A 16,366-nucleotide genomic window follows, 5' to 3' on the forward strand; every position below is an offset into this window, starting at 1 on the left:
TGGTGAGTGGGGCCGGGCGGAGGGAGTCGCGGCTGGAGGGAGGGACGCCTGGCTTCCCGGGGCGGTGAGTGGGGCCGGTCACCCGTGGGGGCGGGGAGGAGGGTCGTCGCGGCTTCTGGGTCGCTGCCATTCTGGGGGGGGTGGGTCGGCCACACTGACACTCTGTGCTCGCCCCTCCCGTCTCCCCGTCCCCCCATCGTCGCTGTCAGGCCCCGCGGGTTCCCACCGCTGTCACCGCTCGCAGGTTACCCCGCGGCTCCTTTTTCTTCACTTGCTCATGCCCCAGTTCACGAGAAACCTGTTTTCTGACCTCACTTCCCCTGCTCCAGCTCTGCCTCTCTCGGGTTCTCTGAAATCTGACCCTCTCCAGGGGCACTGTGACAAGGAGGGCAGAAGCAACCTTACTCTGGAGTGGGCGCCCGTCCCGCCCACGCCCCGCCCGGGACAGGGGCCAGGCTTCTCTGACAGCGCGACTGTCCCCGTGTCCTTGGACTACTCATTTCGGTAGCATGGCCCTTTCTCTATCCAACAACACTTGCTGCAGAAACAACTTCTGCAGGTGCCATGCCCCCCAGATATGTGAGGAAAAGGGGGAAGTGTCTTAGAACCCCGACTCCAGTAGGCCTGGGATCATCCTGGAGCCGGGAGAAACCAGGTTAGGGCTGACACCTTAACTGCCCAGATGCTGGCTCTGAGAGAGCAAATATTTTAGCAAATGCAGTTTGAGGACAAGTACCTGCTCCCTCCTTTGCTGATATTTCTGCTAGCACTTCCACAGGTTTTCTGTCAGTGGTCTGGAGAGGCTCACATCTGGCCTGCGAAAGAGGCTTCCTATCAAGGGACTCTGCTGCTGGAGAGATGGAGAAGTGGGTCTCAGGTGTCCAGATATTTACCTAGAGGTAAAGTCCTGAAGGAGGACTTTCAAACGGAGCTAGAGAATGAGGAAGACATCTGGTGAAGAGGGGGAATCCATGCTTTACATGTTAAAAGTTAAGTGAATACAGGGGCTGGAATTCAGAGGAAAAAGCTAAAATGGAACTTTCCCTTTATTGCTTTATTGGGAATTTTCCTTTCTCATGAGAAGTCTCTGAAAAGGAAACCTTGTAAGCTGGGAATCAGTCCAGGATGCTCCCATGAGGCCCTGAGACATCTCTGGACTTCTGAGATGAAAGGGAAATTTGTTCCCTTCCTGTGCATTGAGCTTAGAGTTCCCACCTACCTCTTTTGTCGAAGACAAATAGGCAAGAAAATAAACAACTTGACAGTTGTCATTACCAATCCTGGGCTCCTGGATTCTTGCAAATGTTTTTGGATGGATATGAGTGAGCCAGAACAGTTACCAAGGTTCTGACCTGTTTTTGGAAGACTTTCCACTGGCTCTGACTGCTTGGGCATTGAGTAAGAATCACAAAAATATGACGTTGCCGAGCAAAAAGGGACTCTTCACAGTCTCATCGACTATTGCCCTGCTGTAAGGCAGGGAGACCGCTATCACAACACAACCTGTCCTGCTCCTAAGATGTCCAGAGCAAAAAGCCTTCAACCAGGTCCTATGCACTGCAGGACTATTAGGAATTTTTTTTTAATCTAACCTAAATCTCTTCTCTTGCAATCAAGAGAAGAGATCTGCATAGAGATAGAAAACATCTCTTTTTATTCATTGGCAGCATCATTCATCAGCCTTCTTCCCTAGTCAAGAGAAGACTGTGTCCACTGTTTTGAACTTTCCCCCAGTGTACATATTTCCCATCCCTTTCTTCACTTTTGTTTCTTCTGATGGAACACACTCTGGCTTGACCATACACTTCTTTAAAATTGAGTACATTTTTATAATGAGATCTGACTGGTTCTATCCTGTGTCTCAGGTTCTTTCCTGTGTCTTAAATCACAGGGCTGTTAATTCACCCCAGGGTCATGTTAGCAGCACCTGCTTCCCCTTTTCTACCTAGTCCAAACCCTTTCTGTTCTTTTTTTCTTTTCCCAATCAGACATTAGCTCCTCACTGACCAACAGTTTCTCTTATCTTTTAGGGTTGCTTTAGAGTCTTATACTTGCTTTCCAAATTATTGATCTTTCTACCATATTTACTACCAGTTCTCATTTTCTACAACAGAGTGACAAGTTATATGTCTGTTTGTTGAGGCTTGTCCTAAGTAAGGCACCATTTGGTACAGCCTCATAAAAAATACACCCTTTGACTAGGATTTCTACCTATAGTAATCATTTCATTCTAAACTAACTGATGAGAATGGGATTTGTGGCAGAAAATCTTATGTGTAGTTACATCTGTTTTTGTTGAGTGCAAGTCTGTTTGCATCCAGTCCTGCATATTTCCAGATTGCTTACATTCAGTGGTTGAAATTTCCAGTTAAGTATTTTCAGTTGTTGAAATTAATTGATAGCTTCTGAATTTCCAGGATTGTTCTTTTTTTTAAAAATGAAGTTCTTCCAGCCCCAAAATAACCATTTGTGACTTTGCTATGTAGCACTTGCTCTTTTCTGGCTCAGCTTCAATTGATTGGAACACATCAAGCTTTTAAAGTTCATCTTTCATCAAGCTCCTCCTATCCAGTGTCATCTTTTATCCCTGGGCTGTTCTCCATAACTCCCTTAGGAATATCACCCCTTTCCATTTTCATGGGCATAACTGATATGAATTTGTTCCAGGTCACAATTTGGGTTTGTAGCAAAGATGCTTTCAGAACAGACTGCAGCCCTGGGGACAGGATGGGAGTCAATGAGTGTTCAGCTGGATGGAGCAGAGCCCCAGGTGGAAAGGGGAAGCCAGGAAGAGGGGCCATGGAGGACAGCACCAGGGCCACTGGAGCACCTGTGCTGTGACCTTGAAGAGGAGCCACAGTCGCTTCAGGAGAAGGGTGAGAGCCCGGAGGGGGTGTGTGTGGGAAGCACAGTGCAGAGAATAGTCTTCTAATCTCTGTTGAAAAGTAGAGTTAAAAATCCCCAAATCGCCATAGACTGACTGCACAGCATAGTCAGTACCAGGACTAGGTCACAGAAATATAAGGAACTTCTGGGCTCTGGTCACAGAAATACTAATATAATGAACACCTGGATTCTGCAAACCATGTAACTGGGCTCCTCCCGTTTCTTACATAATCACTCCCTCCACATGCTACATGGTTAGTGGTAACAAATATGGGAGACAAAGGAAGTGACAGAAACACTGACTGCTGTTGGAAAACAAACTCAGTAAAATGCACTTTACAAGGTGAAAATTACATTCAAATAATATAAATTCAAACCACAGCTAGTCGAGTAGAAATGGATGAGATAAATGCTCTACTAACAACCACTCAGTACCCTTTCAGGATATTTTGAGGGAGGGTCTTTTCTACTACATTTATGCGTTGGAGTCTTACCAATGGGTATAAATATAGAAAAAAAAGTGACCCTTAAGCCCCTCTAAAATAGGGCCCAGGCTCTAATTGGGAAAGGATGGATGCTCCATCTCTAATGGTTCTTCTCTCCCCTCACCAGCTCAGTCGGCTCCCTGGGTTCCTGCCATTCCCCAGGAAGGGAGCACTGGAGATTGGGAGATGGCAGCTGCACTTCTTGCAGCTGGATCACAGGTGGGCTGTGTTCTTCCTTTGGCCTCTCTCAGGGTTTTCTCAACGCTGCCTTTCTACAGCCTTTGCATCATTCCACTGATTTGTCATTTCACATGACCACTAATGGTATGTCCATTTTATGTCTGAACAGATTCTGCCCCTTTCCAAGGGGCTCATAATACCCTTTTAAAAAATGAATGGAGGCATGATGAGAAGAAGGGAATTCCTAGAGGTTAGATGTTTTGTTTTTTTTTTAATGGATGGCTGTGCTATCCACAGGGAGAATTTAAGAATAATTCATTAACGTCCTTTAAGAAATAAATCTGGAAATATTAGGAAAAGAGGACCTGAAGGAAGCTTAGAAGAACATAAAGTAGACAGGATTGCGTGGATGATAGAGCATTTATGGAAAAGAATAGAAGATAGAAAGATGTAAAAAGGGGCAGAGCCAGAGAGAGAAAACAGGTTTAGATTCAGAAGGCAAGGGGAGAGCCATGGGAAGACAGTAATAATAGTAGTAGTAGTATCCATACTCCCAAAGTGCTTACCATGCTTGCTGTTCTCTGAGTGCTTTAGGTATATTAACTCATTTTACCCTGAGAGAAACTCAGTTATCCCCATTTTACAGATGAGAAAATTGGACAGGATAAGATTAAGGCACTTGTGTAAGGTCATACTGCTAATAAGTGGCAGAGCTAGGAGTCCTTTGGCTCCAGAATCTGGGCGAACTGCCACGCTGTGCTGCCTAAGGATATGGCACAGTAGGGGAAGGGGGCAAGGAAGGGCACTTTATCTGTATTCTTCTGTGCTGATAGGAAAGGAAAGGTCAAGTGGAGAAAGGAGGAGCTAGGACACAATTTCTACAAGGAAAAGAATAAGGCCGGTGAGAAGAGACTGGGCAGACACCTGTAACTAAACAGAGGGACCAAAGGGTTTGTGGTGCCTCCAACTTCTCATGGTCCCAATTTGGGGAAATCCTCTACAGCCGTTTTCCTCACTCATTCACGGACCATTACCTTTACCCCTTTCCTCATTTCCTCTTCACCAAAACCATGTGCCCTGCCCAGGGACCTCTGGGCAGTTCTTTTTCTAGACACTCTCTTGCCCTCTCCCCTCTACTACTACCTGAGCCTTTTATACTGAGAACCCATTTCCCTTAAGGAACAGCTGCTGACAGATGATGCTACATTTTGTTTCAGGGCCTGGTAACCATCAAGGATGTGTCACTGTGTTTCTCTCAGGAGGAGTGGCGGAGCCTGGACCCTTCTCAGACAGACTTTTATGGAGAATACGTCATGCAGGAAAACTGTGGGATAGTAGTCTCCCTAAGTAAGCATGACCTTCCCCAGCCACTAAATGACTGTACTCTGGGAGAATGGAGTCGTCTGCTCCAGGGCTGTTGGAGAGCGTCTATTTGGGGTTCTTTTCTAGGCAGAGAATCTGTCTAAGCTTCCACTAGAGAAAGAATGCTAGAGTTAATTCAAAGGGAATGGAAGTAAAGTGTCATATTTTTAAAAACAACAAAATGATGTGAATTATTAGAGAAGAGAACTTTAGGCTCTTCTTGGTTGGGAATTGGGAGGTTCTTTCAAAGCAGAGAGAAGGACATCTAAGAGATGGAACTGAGTCCTTGGAAACTCCGAAACCACCTAGGGAAAGATGGGAGTGTAGGTGGTGAGACAGCTGCAGTAGGGCTAATTAAGTGAGGTTATGACCAGAAAAGACAGTTGGACTGGAAGTATTTGAAATTTGAGTGGAAGAGAGCACTCATTGGGAAGAAAGTATGATTTTCTGAAAGAAAGAAGAGGGACTGAACAGAAACGGGAGGGGGGAAGAGGGAAAGGCTTGTATCTGGCCTTCTATCTTTTCATTTTTTAATATTTCTCTACTGATGTGGTTGCGCTGTGTCTTAGCTGCGGCACACGGGATCTAGTTCCCTGACCGGGGGTCGAACCCGGGCCCCCTGCCTTGGGAGCATGGAGTCTTAACCGCTGTACCATCAGGGAAGTCCCCTGGCCTTTCTTTTATCTATAGAGTTCCAGGGAATAATCTAGGAAGCTTTTTTCAGAAATGAGAATTACGGTTGAACTAATTGACATCTCTGTTCTCCTTTCCCATGGGCAGGATTTCCAATCCCCAAACTGGATATGCTTTCTCAACTAGAAGGAGGGGAAGAGCAATGGGTTCCTGACCCCCAGGACTTAGAAGAGAGGGACATTCTGAAGGTCACATATACAGGTAATGACGTAGAATACACTCAGCCACGGCCTTCACCCCTTTTGGAGTTTCATCATTACATGTCCCTCTAATCCCTCCTCTGCCTCAGAGAGTTACAGTACTGAAAGGTTTAGAGATCTTTTTCTTCAAAAGCAAGACGGTGTAACACAGTGGTTTAGAGGGCAGGCTCTGGAGCTAAACTTTGTGGATCTGGATCCAGGACCATACCTGTGGAACCTTGGAAAAGTAATTAACTTACCTTTGGGTTCCTCATCCATAAATTATCGTGAGATTTAAATATGTAACCATAGTAGAACAGTACCAGCCACATAATAAGCACTCAGTAAATGTTAATTGTTGTTGTTCAACCTGCCACCCATTGTGGAAATGCCTTCCACAATGTCTCTAGTGCTGACAGGTGGTCACCCAGCCAGTGATGATTGTAGCACGTTTCTTAACTCTCTCCATCTATGCTTAGGCAGGAAGATGGTGATTAATAGTTTTTTTTTAAGTGCTAAATAAATAACAGTAATAAATAAGTAACAACAATAGCATAGACCATTTACTAGTGCTTACTATATGCAGGTACTATCCTATCTGTCTTATAACATCTATCTTATAATGATTCCCATTTTACAGAAGAAGAAATGAAAGCCTATAGAAGTTAAGTGGGAAAGCTGAGATTCAAAATTGGGTATCTGTCTCCTAAGCCTAGGCTTTTAACCTCTGTACCTCTTGCACTGTCTTATACAACATTAAAATCTGTTCTCTCAGCCTTTATAGGGTGAGGTTTAGGCCCTAATAGGCATCATACAACCTCACCTCTGACTCAGGTCCTGGGGTACTCCCTTGTGACTCCCCTCTTGGGGTCGGTATTTTCCCTTCTCCACAGGAGATGGAAGTGAGCACGAAGGGGATACCCCTGAACTAGAAGCAGAACCTCCCAGAATGTTATCTAGTGTGTCTGAAGATACCGTTCTCTGGAACCCAGAGCAGGATGAGAGCTGGGATTCCATGCCCAGGAGCTCCAGAGGCATGCTCCTTGGCCCACCGTTTCTTCAGGAAGATAGCTTCTCAAACCTTCTGTGTAGCACAGAAATGGATTCCCTGTTAAGACCGCACACATGCCCCCAGTGTGGGAAACAGTTTGTGTGGGGCTCCCACCTTGCCAGGCACCAGCAAACACACACTGGGGAGAGGCCCTACAGCTGCCTCAAGTGTGAGAAGAGCTTTGGGAGAAGACATCACCTGATCCGACACCAGAAAACCCACCTACATGACAAACCCAGCAAGTGCTCTGAGTGTGGCAAGAATTTCCGATGCAACTCCCATCTGGCCAGCCACCAGAGAGTACACGCAGAAGGCAAGTCCTGCAAGGGCCAAGAGGTTGGAGAGAGCCCTGGGGCTCGGAAGCGGCAGCGCGCTCCACCAGTGCCGAAGTGCCACGTGTGCACTGAGTGTGGGAAGAGCTTTGGCCGACGGCACCACCTGGTGAGACACTGGCTGACGCACACCGGGGAGAAGCCCTTCCAGTGCCCGCGCTGTGAGAAGAGCTTCGGCCGTAAACATCACCTGGACAGGCACCTGCTGACCCACCAGGGACAGAGTCCCCGGAGCAGCTGGGACAGAGGGACATCTGTCTTTTAAAATCTGTTTCTGTTGCAGCTGTGGTCACATCTTTCAACCGGTGCTACCAGGAGTCTCTGCCAGAGCTGACCCTCTCCTGCACCCCCGTGGCCAGAGTCATGAGTCCCAGTCCATCCCTAGAAAGATGAGGTTCCAGCATTGGCCAGAGTATTTCTCACCAGTTCTGTGAGATGCCACATAGAGTTCTTTGGGCAAAACTTTTGGGAAACAGTGCCTACTGCATGGGCTGATATTCAGCCTGAGCCCATTCTCCAGGGTACAGTGGTACCAGCAGTTTTTGGCTAAGGCCCAAACTGCTTGGATTGGTTGGTTGGAGCTTATGCCATACCAGTCGTTAAATATTTTGAGTATCACCCTTCCGTAACATAACTATTCTCTCTCTCTTTCTCTTTCCCTCTCTCTCTCTCTCTCTCTCTCTCTCTCTCTCTATATATATATATATATATATGTATATATATATATATACATATATACATATATATATGAAGAGAAAGACCATATTGGCATATTAAAGGCTCTGAAAATTTATGCAGTAGAGCAAATGGTTAAGCCTCTTTTAATGCAGTGTTTCCTAAATTTATTTGACTTCAGTATCCTTTTTATCTCACATCCCACAGAACTGGTGACTCCATGAAACATACTGGTGAACACTGGGTTAGAGAGTAACGAGGAAACAGGAAAGAGACAGTGATCAGGCACCCAGAGCCCCCTTTTTTATCCAGATGAAAGCTGAGGGGCCGACCTCATTTTTGTGTGGGCCCATCATCCTTACACCGATCATCTGAACATACATCCACACCTCTCACCCAACCTGCTGAAAAACAGAAACAATAACCTTCTCACCCCTATTCCTGCTCCCTTCACCCTGCGTATACATATATCCAGCTGAGAGACCACACTACAGTGCTAAGAGATGGACCTTATACCCCCAAGTAACCCAGGCCCACACAGAAGAAAAATACTTTATCCCCTTGAACAGACCCCTTTCCTCTTGACAGTGTCTTTATGTGTCTGTGTATCTGTGTGCAGGGTCTTTGAAGAGAGCATGCAAAGTGCAAACTGTATAAGCTAGATTTTCTAGGGGCTGTGTTCTGGGGATGAGGGTAGTGGGGATTGTAAGGATTTTTTTGTTTTGTTTCAAGATGGTAAGTAAGCTGAGTGATCAAGGGAGCCCTAGTGGAAAGGGTTAAGTTGTGGGAGTTGAGATATAAAGCCTTCCCCAGTATCACTGAGATCAAGACAACTGGATATTTAAGTCTAGGTCTGAATCTCTGGGCCACAGATTCTTTTTGCCAAAGTGGAGGGAGAAAGAGACATCCTCAGTGAGGTGAGCTGTTTCTTAACTGATTTTAAGCAATGTACATATAAGCTTTGTGCTTAGTGGATTTTTTGGTCTTGTTTTAAGTGCTGGGAAATTAAGGCAGGAGTCACAATGCCTGCAGGTTGTTATCATCACTCTTGTTTGACCTTGACTGCCTCATCAAGGGGGCAGAGTTATTCTTGTGGATCTCATTCCCCTAAACAGAACTTTAGGGGAAATGGCTGTGGCTTAGCTATTCAGCTGATGCAGGGTAATGAGCTTTCTGGTTGATTTTCCTCCCAATTCTGGAAAGGTGTCTGCACTAAGACTCTTGACTCCAGAACTTGCATAAGTATTCTAGCATCCATTAGTTGATGAGTTGGTCATTGTTTCTCTTTGTTGATGATGTGTTAATACCAATCTTATCATTTAAAAATTACCTTGTATGTAAGAGCAGTTTGGGGTTAGGGAGGGAGAAAAGCAAAGAGGATGGAAGTAGGATATTTTCTCTTTAATGCTTAGATTCCGGTTTTTCCTTAACACACGTTTCTCAACCACAGTTGGTGGAATTAACCAGAGAGGCAAGAGGAAGTTAGCTGCAACAGTCTAGTTTAATGACTGTTCCACTTGCTTAGGAAAAACTGGGTGAATCATAGCTCCTTAGAGTCCTGGGCCCAAATGGAGCCAAAAATAGGGTCATTTTGCTCACTGGGCTTCTTAGAGTGGATATGACTTGAGCAACCCAGCCCCTACCTCCCTTCTACTCAGAGCAGCCTTCCCTCTTTGCGCAGAATGTACTTCTCTTGCTTATGTTCCTATGAATAGAGCAAAATGGCCAGCCCTTTGTAAGGCATCCTTGTCCCAGGTCCTCAGAGACAGGAGCATCTTAGGATCAGTATTAGGAGATGCCCCAGGGCACAGGAAAATATTGGGTTCCACTGGCAAAACTGGACTACGCCATTTCTTTTACCCTCCCACTATGCCTCATTCATTAATACAAGTCAGCTGTATGTGAGCAATGGTTCAGAACCTGTTTTGGATCACAGGCCCTTTTGAGAATCTGATAAAAACCAGAAACTCACTTTTGAGGAAAAAAAGATATTAGTAATTCACTTAGTTTTGCATACACATTTAACAGGTTCAGAGCCCATCCATGGATTCATTAAACAGGGGTCAAAGAACGGGAGTCACCCTGTCCCAATATGGTCATTATATATTTGTGTCAAGAATTACAAGGCGAGGATCACTAAACATTTTAAGGACTAAGATACCAGAGGCAATAGGATATAAGGAGTGTCTAGTCTTTAATGACTTGAAGGGTATTTCTTACACTCTATGTTTTTTAAAAAATTCATATGACATGCTGACAAATCCAGCTCCTCACGAACCTTGTTTTAAAGACTTGTATGAGGTGACTGTCCGTACCATCGGATCACGCCTCTTAACAACCAGGTGTTAACCTCCAGCCTTTGATCTGTTTTAGTAATTGTAAGGTGAGAAAGTGAAGCCCCCAAAGTGTAGGTGCACTCATAGCACCCAACTGAAAGGCAACATGGCGTCTAAGGGCATTCTGCAGAAGGGGCATCCCTTTAGGTCATTTCTGCTGTACTGCTGTCTTCTCTACCTCTGTCCAACACCACTTCCCTTGGACGAAAAATAAAATAAGCAACAGCCATCAGCTGGGCAAAGAGATTTGAGTGATTTTTCCCACAGGGAACACTCCCGTCTTCCTCCCAACTGCCTCTGCCACATGTCTACCCTATCCTATCCCCTTTAAATAAAAAATATCTCCGTGTTCTCTCTGAGCAAAACGTAAAATAGGGAAGTCCATCTTTTTCCCTCTGTGTGGTGCCTCTACCCTATTCAGAGCCCAAGTATCCTTGCCTTTCCACCCCATCAGAGTATCTGCAAAGAATCCCTTACAATGGAGATTGTAACCAAAGGGTTAGCTTTCTCAGAGCTATCTACATTTTAAGCTGTAGTTTTGATAGTGGAAGTGGAAAAGGGAAAAGATTTTCCCTTGTTAAAGTGATGTTACGCCTTCAGGGAGCAAAGGGGTGATAACTGGGGACAAAATTCTCCCTTTTCCAGCACTCCTACAGTCAAACCATTGTTTCCTATTTCTATCAAGGGCAAGGTGAGCCCTGACTCAGAACCAGAGGTTCCAGAAGACAAGTTCTTTCCATCTCTATTCAGTTGAGTACACTGGATGGGGGTGAGTGGGGTTGGGCAACAACGGAAAAGTGAAATCTATTCCCTTAGTCCCCTTAGAGATCCTGAGATGGCAAAGTTTACTTCTATTCCTCAGAGTGCTGTACTAGGCCATGGATCTCAAAATGCAATCTTCGGACCAGAAGCATCAATATCACCTGAAACTTGTCTTAGAAATGCAAATTCTCACCCTGGACAAACTGAATCAGAAACTTTGGGGATGGAACCCAGGAATCGGTCTTTTAACATGCCTTTTAACCAGGGTATTTGATGTAGGCTTAAGTTTAAGAACCACTGGCTAGGAGATTCAAATTCTATTTTAATCAGTGGTTCCTCACCATCTTCAAATAGGAAGAGATGGAATCTTCACACCCCTGTTCTCAGATTTATTTTCTGCAAAATCCTAGGCTAGTTGCTCCTCAGTTCAATTCCTCTTGAGTCCCAAGTTATTCCCCCACCCTTAAGTCAGTGAAAGAACTGCGTTAGTCACCAATTTCAGAAACTGTGGTGGGGTAACTACCAAGCTGTTGTAATTGGTTGGGGCTGGAGCTTCTTAAATGGGTATTGAGAATTCATGGGTCTAGAAATCTGAAAAGACAAAAAGGAGCAGACACCTCAAAGAAGGTAAATCCAATGTAAAACCGAAAAATCCAAAGAAATGGTCCTCCTTTGTTAGTTATCTGGTCCTTTTGCAGGCCTAATAAGTTGCCCTGGAGGTAGGCAGGGTGGGCATTCAGCACAAAGGTAGAGAGTAAGGCCATCTGTCCCAAGCCCCTAAGGACCCACGTATTCCTACCCCACAATTGCACTGGAGACCAATAAGGGGCCATGCAGAGGATTCCTAACCATGATTTGGCCAACCCAAATCATGGGCAAGGGCAGCAGGAGTATTAGAGAGTCCCCAGGACATAAGAGGAAACCAGGCTTATTTAGTAAGATATGACACAAGCAAGATTTGAACCTAGACTCTGTTTACTAGGTAGAGGTTGTAACCAATTAAGCCATGGTACCTATGTCAAAAGTGCTTCCTCCTGCTTTGAAGATTCTGTCCAGTTCAGGCTACAGGAAGGGATCTGTCTTGCAGGCCCTGGCCCTGATACCTCCTCCACCCCCTCTCCTAGACATACCCATGAAGACAGTTGCAAACCTGCCACCTCTGTGGGGCTCTGCAACGTCAGAAGGTTAGAGTGAACCCAGGTTTCTTTGGGGGAGGCAATCAACCCCTGTCTCCTAAGGCAGAGAAGGTTGGCTACAGCTTTCTTCAATTCCAGGCCTCAGGCTCTCCCTCTCTCCTTTCCTGCCACAGCCTCCATCCAGTAAGCAGAGCTCTTCCTCCACTCTTCACTCCCACTTCTGTTTTTCAGTTGGTTTGGTTTGGTTTGGCTTTCTGTTTTGTTTTGCCTGGGGAATGCCACACCTTTCCAAGGGTATCTGTTCTTCCCGATTCCTATCCTTCTTCCATTATACTTTCTCACTTCAAGTTTCTAGCCAGTTCCATTCCATTGTGAGCCCACTTGCTACCTGTCCCTCTGCCTATTGTCCCGTTTCTTTTCTGTCATCTTCAAGCCTAAGTAGAGTCCATTGCTCATAGTTCCCACTTTCTTCCCTCAGATTCTTGGCTTGGCTATAGCATCTCAGCTGCCATCTCCCCACTCTACCTCCCTCTCTCATACACATCTCCACACATCTGGACTTGGCCAAGGTTGCCTGTACTGCCAAATCCAGGCTCTTTACTCCCTCCCTACAGGCTCTTCTTCCCTTGATGAAGTTTCCATTTTTTGCGTGCTTACTACGTCCCAGACACTGGCTGTCCCAGGCCTGGGAGACTGAGTATGGTGATGGCCCCTGTACTTAGCATGTTCCTCAGCCGACCCCTCCACTGCCACCACTTTCCTGCCACACCTCAGGACACTGTGCGCCAAGGGACCCTCTTCCAGGCAACTCTGGGGGTGTATGCCCACTGGCCATCCAGCCCAACAGCCTAGTGCCTGCCAGATTTCTAGCTATTGTCTGACTTGGTTCCCTCTGATGGACAGTGAACTTCCCATGGATTACCCAACCAGGGACCTTCATCTGTATCTTTAGAGATCTATAATACAGTACGATCCCTGTCAGTTGAATAAAGGATGTATTTGGCTGTGTCGCTGACTTCCTTTCTCCATCCTCTCCTCTCGCTTCCATTCTTAGCTCTTCTCTCCTGATAAAAAGGCTGCAGCAGAGTGGGAAACACCAGATGGCTCCAGGGGGAGTCACGCAGCCATGCAGGAGCCCCCTCGCTGCCCCTCCCAAAACACACACCTCAAGATACCACAAGTTAGGTCTCCCCACCTCCCTCCTAGTGTCTTGGCTCCCAGATGTCACTCCCATCAGCTAGGGAGGCAACCCATTCTGGAGACTCAGGGAGCAGAGTGCTGAGCAGGCCGGGCCAAGGGTGAGGTGAGTGAGGGCCTAGCACATGAATTTAAGGAGGCCTTCCATCTCAGGGTCGTTTAAGGGCTGATCCACTCTTGAGAGACCCTTAGAGTGCTGAGCCTGAGTCTGGAGCCTGAGGTGGTGGTGGTGACTGAACTGACCCCCTAGACAAATTTGCAATTATTGGAAGTTTGGGGGGATCCAGAGGAAACCTGCACAGATGGGGTTAGACAGGAACTGGGTCCACCAGATGCATTCACCTTTGAGGGTGAAGAGGATGGGCATCTGGTAGAGGGTATCAAGAGGACAGGGTAAGAAACAGTGTGGGGGAAAAAACATGGAAACCTGGCCTGGGTAAAACCACCAGCCTGTGACCCACTGACATGGCCTCTCACCTATGGATCTTCACTGGGGTGGGGAGAGGGAATCACTTTGCAGGCATTGGGTGCAGCCCAAAGGCTTTGCTCTTCTTCATGGGAGTTGCCTTCAAGAGCTTCAGTCCTACGCTTAGGGGGTGATCTGCCTCTTCAGCTTTCTTAACACCAGGCAGGCTGTTTTGCTACCTGCCTCGTACTGCATATGTTTCATTATTTTCTTGCGTTCACTCTTACTTCCCCCCCCAGGCACTTGGAGTAAAACGTTTGACATGTCTGATCTTTCCCCTAACCAAAAAGGGGAAGAGGGAAGGGACTGACAGAGGGAGGAGAAACACAACTGTGATTGTTCATTGATGGGCCTGTTCTCTCAGCCAGTTCCAGTGGTCGACTGAAATCCTGACTTCCTTCTACTTAACTCTCCTATCAGTGTCTTTCCTAGCATTGACAGGACTCATGCTGACACTCCGTCAGTCTTCAGTTCCTCTCTTCCAAATCCTTTGGCTTTTTTAAAGTCCTTTCCAGCATGGTGTCCATCAATTAATTCCCCAAGCAACCTGTCTTCCTGTCCTTGCTAGGCACTTAGGTTTTGGCTGGATCTGCAGCCCAACCAGACAGCCTTGCCATGTTAGAAGTCCTCAGAGGAGAAAGAAGAATAGGACAAATCTATTGCTTTGAGACCACTGACAAATGGAAATATTTTCATGTTCTGAAAACACACTCCCCCCAATGTGTTGGAGAACACCTTTCCCTACAAGAAACCGCTAAATTATTAAAACACTCAAGTGTATAAATGAATTCTAAACTTCCGACCTTTCCCTACATAAAAAAAGATGTAGAGCTAATGAGTAGATGGTGAGGCCCCACTCAACACCTATAACTGTAGTGAAGAGAGCACTGGATTTGCAGTTAAAAGTCAATTTCTAAATTGTACATTTTCTAAACATTACCTTTTCAATTTAAAATCTAAGAGATTGTAGTGAAGTAAAATGAAATAGTGCATGCGAAAGTATAAACCACCTTATAAACGGAAAAGCTATAACTGACAATTATGTGGAAATTTCTACCTTTTTTGAACAAGTTACAATTTATACGAATCTGAAAATGTGTTAAATGAAACACATTTCTATGTGTTTCCTACAATTCCCATCACCTTCCCTCACAATAGAGAACCACTTAGATTTTTTTTGTGTAATCTTCCAGAGTTTCTTTATACAATTGCAAAGAGATATGTTTTCCTTCATTTTACACAAAAGGTAGTTGGTATACTCAATGTCTTGAATGTTTTCCACTTAATCTATCTTGGGGAGCTTGTCATAACAATACATAGAGAATCTCCCCCTTTTTGTAGCTGTATGCTGTTTCACTGTATCGAAGGTTCACAGTTTAACCAGTCCCCTAGTGATATTTCCATTAATATCATTTAGTGCAAGGCTGCACTAAATACCTTGGACATAAGTCTTTTCACAAATGCATTAATATCTAAAAGGTAAATTCCTAAAAGTGGTTCCACTGGGTCAAAGGACATCTGAATTTGTAATTCTGAAAGCCAAATTTCTTCCACTGGGGTCATGGAGATTTACACTTCCACTAGCATTGTATGTGAGTGCCTGTTTCCCCACAGCCTCACCAATGGAGTAGGTTCTTAAACATTTTAGATTAAAAATGCTGTCTTATTGTTTTAATGTGCATTTCCCTTATGAGTAAAGTTACACTTTTTTCATATATATATATGTATATATATATATACATATATATATATATATATATTTTTTTTTTTTTTTTTTTTTTTGCAGTACGCGGGCCTCTCACTGTTGTGGCCTCTCCCGTTGTGGAGCACAGGCTCAGCGGCCATGGCTCACGGGCCCAGCTGCTCCGCGGCACGTGGGATCCTCCCAGACCGGGGCACGAACCCGCGTCCCCTGCATCGGCAGGCAGACTCTCAACCACTGCGCCACCAGGGAAGCCCACTTTTTTCATATTTTTAAAGGCCATTTGTATTTGTTTTTTCAACAACTATTGAATATTTGATGCTAGAGGACATTACAACTCTAAAGTCCAACAATTTTCTGGTCATCGTTACACTAGGCAGTTGAGATAAAAGAAGAGCAAAGAATTGATGTCAGGGATGTTCTATTTGCTCTGACCAAAGTTAAATACCCGAATATGCCACTAGAATGTGAGCACTGAAAAGTGGGGATTATGTTTTATCCATCTTTAGTCCCAGCAAAGGGTTGAGAATCTTGCAGACACTTAGTCATTTGTGAACAACAGGGATGAGATGAGCTATTCTTAGGAATTTCTTCCACAGAAGTATGGTCTAGATAATCTGGATAGCCTACCTATGAGTTAAGGTCATTTCTCATATTTCATCAGAACCACCCTAAAGCTTATCAATGAAAAATAATCTGAAATGACTATTGTTAGCTATGTAAGTTATATAAGTCTGGCACTTAATAAATCTGATAAGTTTACTGAGTGAATGAAGTTTGCTTAAATGAAGAAATCATCATAATACAAACAGAAGCATGAAGATTCTTAGGAAATCTAGAAAACAAATTGTTGTCAGTGTCCTTCCCATCCTAACTTAGGGGAAAAGGATTTCCAATTCCAGACCATCTTGTTCTTTAGGTAAA

General features: G+C 45.1%; 1 protein-coding gene across 1 annotated transcript; it reads left to right on the forward strand.

Moving 5' to 3' along the window:
• The first annotated feature begins 715 nt into the window (after positions 1–715).
• Positions 716–7,433, forward strand: ZNF641 (zinc finger protein 641). Its single transcript, XM_065887980.1, has 6 exons — positions 716–732; positions 2,668–2,876; positions 3,499–3,590; positions 4,769–4,898; positions 5,694–5,807; positions 6,679–7,433. The coding sequence occupies exons 1-6, from the start codon at positions 716–718 to the stop codon at positions 7,431–7,433; spliced, it is 1,317 nt and encodes a 438-aa protein (XP_065744052.1).
• Positions 7,434–16,366: the final 8,933 nt, after the last annotated feature.

This window comes from Phocoena phocoena, chromosome 11 (assembly GCF_963924675.1).
Source record: "Phocoena phocoena chromosome 11, mPhoPho1.1, whole genome shotgun sequence".
Lineage (NCBI taxonomy): Eukaryota > Metazoa > Chordata > Mammalia > Artiodactyla > Phocoenidae > Phocoena > Phocoena phocoena.